The sequence below is a fragment of the Podarcis bocagei genome (genome assembly GCF_964188305.1).
Source record: "Podarcis bocagei genome assembly, chromosome: Z".
In the NCBI taxonomy this organism is placed as follows: Eukaryota; Metazoa; Chordata; class Lepidosauria; order Squamata; family Lacertidae; genus Podarcis; species Podarcis bocagei.
The window spans coordinates 9,680,653-9,687,740 of NC_138140.1; the positions used below are offsets into that span (position 1 = coordinate 9,680,653).

The window sequence follows — 7,088 nt, forward strand, 5'->3', positions numbered from 1 at the left end:
GAGCATCGGAAACATTCCAAAGCATCCTTTGAAAAAACAAGGAAAATGTCTACCCCTGGCTGCCTGTTTCTCTCCACCACCCCCTCCCTGCCAGCTGATAAAGAATGAAGATATTATCCCAAAAATCATTCTGCTTTGCATTTGAAATATTATAATTGCCTCATTACCATAAAGCCTGCTGGTAAGTTATTTTCTTTGTGAGTGGGCTGCTCCCAGTGTTGTTTTCTCTTAAAGGGAATATGGTAAATCCATCAAATTTCATCTTCAGAAGAAGACCCCCCCCTCCTCCCTTCTTCTCTCCTTCACATGAGCAGTTCAAAACTATCAAATGCCTCTATGTGACCCTTTTTGAGAAAACAGAATTGGTGCTTCCTTCAAACATAGACCCACCCCTCCCTGGACCAGGGGCAGAGGAAGGGGGTGAGGTGGGTGAAAGCCACCCCGGGTGTCACCACTGAGGGGGTGACAAAATGCCAGGTGGCACTCACCACGGGGCCTGCAGTGCGCCTGAGCCACACATCTCTCCTGGGAGAGACACGGTGGCTTGGGTGTGCGCAGGCTCCACGCTGCCCAAACGGTCCACCCGCTGCCTCTGCCCCAGCTGTAAGGCGGCTGAGTAAGAGGATGCAGGCAGACTCGAGAGACCCTATAGTGCACCTCGCCCCTATGGGCAACTCGCCCTGCTCCTAGGTGCACCACCCCAGGTGCCCAAACAGCTTCCTCTACCACTGTTCTGGACCACACCACTTGCATCAGCCTCAGCCAGCCAGTGGCCTTGGTATAAGGATGAGGGACAGCGGCGTAGCGTGAGTTGTCAGCACCCGGGGCAACGCAAGTAATTTGCGCCCCCTAACCCGGGGCAAGGCAAGTAATTTGCGCCCCCCCAACCCCTAACCTGCGAGTTGCCGCTGGCGCTGCCGCGCAAACAACGCTGCTTGCCCGGAGGAGGATGGAGGCAGAAGCAGCCGCCGCCTGTGGCTGGGCCGAGGGGATGGCGGCGGCGGCAGGGTGCAGAGGCTGCCCGTGCCCGGCCAGGCGTCGGTGGCGGCGTCGGCGCTGCTGCAGCGGCTGCTCCTCCTGCGAGCAGTGAGCGGAGCGCAGCCACAGCAACGGCGGGGGGCGCGCGCGCGCTAGGGCGCAAGGCTGGCGGTGGAAGCGGGGAGCCCGGCGGAGGAAGGAACTTGTCCCTTCCCTCTGGACTCGCGCCCCCCCCCAGATGTTGCGCCCGGTGCGGCCGGCACCCCTGGCACCCCCCACACTACGCCACTGATGAGGGAGAATGACATTCCGTTCACAACTGAGAGTGAACCAATCAAATTCGCATTTTCCAAAACAGTCCAGGAACCAAAACACTGACATCCTTTGAAATTCACATGTCTCTGAACTTCACAATGCAGCTCCCCAACCAACGTTTACCCAAAAACTGACTCCTCCTGCATTCCATCTTAGGACTCTTTCTCCCCAGATGCTTATTCTGATGGCTTCATCACCAGTTAGTTGCTCATCCCCCCACTGTACTTTGCTTACTCTCTGTAGACTAATAAAGAGTTAGAACATAAGAAGAGCTCTGCTGGATCAGTCAAAAGGGCCATCTAGTCCAGTATCCTGTTTTCCCAGATGTCCCATTGGGAAACGAGCAACAGTGCTCTCCCAACTGCAGTTCACAGCAACTAGTATTCAGAAGTGTATGTCTCTAGCAGTGGATGTAGAGGTAGAACATAGCCTTATCCTTCATTACATAAGGCTATCCATTGGATAAGGCTTTCAGCATTGACCTGGTTAAGAAATAAGAAGAGCCAAAGGGGGCCCATCTAGTCCAGCATCGTGTTGTCACAGGGGCCAACCAGATTTCTCTGGGAAGCCCATAAGGAGGACCGGAGCACAACACCATGTGTGATTCACAGCAATTGGCTTTCAGAGGCATACTGCATCTGATGGTGATGGCAGAACATAGCCATCTGATAACAGTATCCCCTGTGAATCAAAACACCATCTCATCAGGAGGTCCTCTCTGCACATTGGTGCCAATTCCCTGGGGCCCTGGGTGCCCAAACACCCACAAAAAATCCCATGAAGGGGCAAGGCACCCACAAATTTTGGTGCCAGGGCCTTGTACACTGCATGGCACCCAAGAGCCTGGGCACCCACAGTCGTAGGGCCAAGTTGGCACTCCTGATTCTGCATGATGCTGGACTTTGAGTGCAGCAGGCACCGATCCTTTGGAACTGCCTCCCATCGCACATCAAGCATGGTGTCTTTTGAAGACCTTCATTTTTTCCAATGAGCCATTTAAGTGGAGATTTTTATCTGCATGTATAGAGGACTGGGAAATTATTGTTTTTTTATTGCTTTAAATCTTTTTTATATATGGGATTGTTCTTGCTATGTAGATAAATAATAATAATAATAATTCTTATGGCTGAAGCCTTTACTGACAGACAGATGCCAACAACAGACACAGATTTTACAGGAAGTGCTTCATAAATGGAATCAGATAAATACAATTAAGTAAGAGGGTAAGAATGACAACATTGCCCTCCCCCACCAAATAAATGGTACTCACCAGCCTCTCTGACATGGGCGTCTTGTCGTCAACTGGTAAGTGTTGCTCCAAGGCCAAGACGATGCAATTAGCAATGATTGTAGCCAAGATCATATATTCAAAAGGAGTGGAAGCAAGAGTTAAAGAAAAAAACTGGTCAACAGAAGTATGCAAGAGAAAATCAGCAATAAACTGGACTCATGTGTATGTGTTTCCAATGCTTTCAAATGCCATTTTCATAGAGTTGTAAAACTGGAAGGGACCCCAAGGGTCATCTAGTCCAACCCCATGCAAATGCAGGAATCTCAACTAAAGCATCCATGACAGGTGGCCATCCAACCTCTGCTTAAATACCCCCAAGGAAGGAAAGTCCACCACCTCCCAAGGGAGTCCATTCTGCTGACGAACAGCTTTAAAAGTGTATTTTTCACTCTATAAGATGCACCAGACCACAAGACGCACCTAGTTTTTGGAGGAGGAAAATAAGAAAAAAAAATATTCTGAATCTCTGAAGCCAGAACAGCAATCCCTCTTGCTGTTCTGGCTTCTGGGAGAGCTGCGCAGCCTGCATTCGCTCCATAAGACGCACACACATTTCCCCTTACTTTTTAGGAGGGGAAAAGTGAGTCTTATAGAGCAAAAAATACGGTAGGTGCTGTTTCTCAACTCATTGGCCTAATCCCGGCACAAACCGTGTAAAGTAGCCTGGCATTATTCTTATCCTCCCCGGGAAAGAGCTGAAGTTAAGAGCAGACAGCTTGTCCAAAAAGGCCACACAACAAGTTCTGCGCTTTGCTGAAATGTGAACCAGCACATATCAGATCATGTTTTGAATCACTACACAACAACAGCCTTGCCAAGCCAATATAGAAAGCAAAATCTGTGCTGCCTTGTAGCAAAAGGGCCTGACTAAAAGAAAAGGGGGGGGGCATAGAGAATAGATCTTAATTCATTTCCAAGAAAGGATTTATGTCAGAGTAGCCTTGTGCCTTTATAGCGAGTTCCCTCCCTTCTCTGCAGCGTGTGTATCACTGGATCCATGCCCAATTCTAGGCCAAGGCCCAGATGGCAGGGAAGTGTTTCAGCAGCACAGCGAGCTCCCCTGGGTACCAGAGACGGCTTGATTTAAACCTTGCACCAGTCACCGCCATAGGCACACCAGCACACTAGCACACACCCAGCCCTCCTAGATGCTTGTGCTGGAGCAGACTTACCCACCCCCAACCAAAACACTCCAAATGAAGCTTGCCTTACAGTCACCATGCATTACTAGAGAGCTTCTGAAGTTCCCAATAAGCTTCTGCACCCCACCCCCACCACCAGTGCAATGAAAGAATCTAGCCTTGCAGAAATGCAACACTTGAATTGCCACAAGGCTTTTCTTTGAGGTACATTTATCCCAAGCTTGGCTGCAGCACAGATGCCTTCCAATTCGCCTCTTCCAGCAATCTGGTGGATTCTGTTTGCCCTGTCAATACTTCCCCTGCATGCACACAGTTTCAACTGGGAAGGGGAACAGCTTGCCATGTTGCTAAGGGCAGGTCTGGTTGCTGTTCTGCGAGCATTATTAGCTATATGATTTCAGATAAAAAGAAAACAACAGGAGACCCCCCTGGGAATGCTGCCATGAAAGCACACTCCTGACACTAGTGCAGATCTGCCAAGACATATTTGGACACACACAGAGAGAGGGAGGGAGGGATTACTTAGCAACCTAACCCTAAGCTCAGGATGGAAGAACCTCATTTTTGCTCATTCTGCTACAGACAGTTCCACTACCATGGCCACAACTGCTTACAACATGAAAGGAAGAAAGGCACAGGGAAGGGCCATATAGCTCAATGGGTACAGCATCTGCTTCACATGCAGAAGGTCCCATGTTCAACCCCCAGCATCTCCAGGTACAGCAGGGAGAGCATCCCAGTCTGAAACCCTGGAGAGAGACTGCACTCAGTATAGACAACAATTAGCCAGATGAACTGACAGTCTGACTTGTTCCTAGGATGGGACTCCTCTGGAGTCAGGACAAGTGGAGAGAGAGAGAGGAAATATTCACAGACTGTGGTCCTTTCAGCTCCATAGAAGTCAGACATGGGCACGCCTGATATACAAAATTGAGCGGGCTTCTGAAATAGCAAATAGGGCTATTTACTTGTGCAGAAGGTTCAGATGGTGTAAAAACTGAGATATTTTGCTTGCCATATGTGCTGACATAGCACACATCAGGTTGCATCCAGTGTTTCAACATACTCAGAGCAGATCCATTGAAATTAATGGACATAACTAATTTAGATCCATTATTTTCAGTGGGTCTGCTCTTAGTAAAATGTAATTGGCTGTGGCACAACGTGTGTGTGTGTGTGTGTGTGTGTGTACAGAAGCTTTTGCTCTGTCCATATACAATTGTGTACACACACATTTACATAGTAGAAGGCAGGCACACTTGTGTAGCTTTCTTCAGTTAGGGATTTTGGCTTGATGTAAGTTTTACCAAAATGCATCCCAATAAAATGTCAACAATTTACAACTCACGATTGGTGACAATACACTGAAACATGCCCAATTCTTAAAAAAAGAAGAAGATTGGTCTAATCCAAATACCAGAATTGGTTTTAAAAGAAATCAGTGGTGATATTCTTAGCTAGAGAGCTGATCACCCTGAAAGTCTTCCACAGCCTAACTATCAGGACAAGAGTCTAAGTACTTTGCCAGCACTGCTGAGATTATCCTGACATATAACACAAATGAAAAGAACAAGCTAAAACTAACAAGAGCATGCAGGAATTCTGAAGAAAGGTACTGCTTCTACAATGCCACAGTGAAATGTGCAAAACTGAAGTAGAGCCACACCACATAATACAAAAACACACACACTCCAAAATCAACAGCTACACCAGTCTTTTCAAGAAAGGCTTTGAACTGCATTGTCCCAAATGCAGATATTGTGTGACACACAGTTTACTCGAAGCAGTGGCTTATTAAGAGACATGAACCAACTTCTTTAAATCCTAATAAATGTATGGTATAAAGAACTGACTTATTTTGGGTTGTAACAACTTAAGGCTTTGAAATGAAGGGGGGAGAGGGAAGTTTCATCAGCCTTCTTGATCCAAAAGGAGACAGCAATAAACCAGCACCCCACCTTGAGATTTCTGCCACCCACCCACCCACACCCACACAAACAGCTGGAGAGAGGGATGAAGAAGGAAAGTGAATCAAGTCAGGTGTGGCAACGTTTAGGGAGGTTAACCTGTCGCTTCAGGTGACAGAAAATACTCCAGAGACTGAGAGGAGAGCACACTGTGCCACGAACCTCTTAGTGCTCCCTAGGGGACAGGAAGACCCCATCCCAGGTGTCTCAGGGAATCTATACAGACACGCGGCGGGGGGGGGGGGGCTTGCAGCGAGAAAAAATCATTTATCTAGTCTAAGAAGAGTTTGATGTAAAGTTGGGAGATGGGGGAGAGGAGCCTTGGCTCACCCAGAGGACCAGGCACGCCCAGCCGCGACATGAAATGCGACCCCCGGCCTCCCCAATACAACCACGCCTGAAAGAACACCTGCAACTGTCCCTGAACCCCATTCCCTCGACTCGCGCAAAAAAAATGACACATGAGCTGTCCAGATTCATCAGAAGGCACCCTCAGTCTACCCTGTGCTCGGGCCACGGGGCGGGAAGAGGAGGACAGTCCCCACGCGTTGCTGAAGTCTCGGACCCCAACCGCCTCCCTCCAAACTCACCCCCCCACCGTCCGCCAAGCAAAGGATATGGCCACTCCGTGATCCTCTTGGCATACTTGCGGATCACGTTGTCCTCGCTGAAGATGAAGAGGGAGCGGTTGACAGTGAAGCAGTTCTGCTTGACCGGGATGGGGTTGTAAATTGCCATGGTCCGGGCCCGCTGGGCCTTAGATTGTTTGTACACCTGGGGTCGCTGGCCGGGCTGGCCCGGGGGTCCTTGGCGGCTACTGCCGCGGCCTCCGCCGCCCACCACCGGCCCGCCGCCGCTGCCGCCGCCACCACCCCCGCCACCACCTCCATAGCGGCTGGGTAGGTCGTCTCCGAAGCGAGCCATAGTGCTCCAAGCGCGTCGCAGCACTCCAAGCTGGCAGCCGAGCCGCGAGGAGGAAGACGCATCCCAGCGCCAGAGGAGGAGGGAGGGAGCGAGGCTCACTGGGTTGCCGCCGCCGCCGCTGCTGCTGCGATCCTGGCGAAGGTTGGCTGGCTGCGGCTGGAGCTTGAAGGCAGCAAAAGGAGGAGGAGGCGGTTAAGCAGCTGCTGCTGCCGCCGCCGCCGCCGCCACGCTGGGGCGAGGCTCGGCGAGAAGGAAGGAGAGGAGGAGGAGGAGAAGGAAAAGGGAGGGAGCCGTCAAGCGATGGAGGTGAGGGCGAGGCTCAGTCCTTGGAGGAAGGGCTCAACTTCCCGCAACGGCCCTTTTCAGGTCTCGCCCGTGGCTGTTCGTAGGAGGCACGAAGGGCTTCCCCTCCCGAGGCTCAGCTTGCCTGATCCGCCGGCGCCCTGGGGTTATTCATTCTCTGTTTCTTTC

At 50.6% G+C, this 7,088-nt stretch overlaps 1 protein-coding gene across 14 annotated transcripts in view; it reads right to left on the reverse strand.

Annotated features, from left to right (window-relative positions):
* The window catches only part of CACNA1B (calcium voltage-gated channel subunit alpha1 B), a 345,062-nt gene extending 338,314 nt beyond the window's left edge, over nt 1-6,748 (reverse strand). For all 14 annotated transcript variants that reach the window (XM_081179581.1, XM_081179579.1, XM_081179591.1 and 11 more), the window contains exons 1-2: nt 6,313-6,748; nt 2,564-2,669 (exon numbers count right to left, since the gene is read on the reverse strand). In XM_081179581.1, the coding sequence (XP_081035707.1) occupies nt 2,564-2,669; nt 6,313-6,617 (411 nt within the window). In that variant the 5' untranslated portion in view covers nt 6,618-6,748. The remainder of the gene's footprint in view (nt 1-2,563; nt 2,670-6,312) is intronic.
* Between the last annotated feature and the right edge of the window lie 340 nt (nt 6,749-7,088).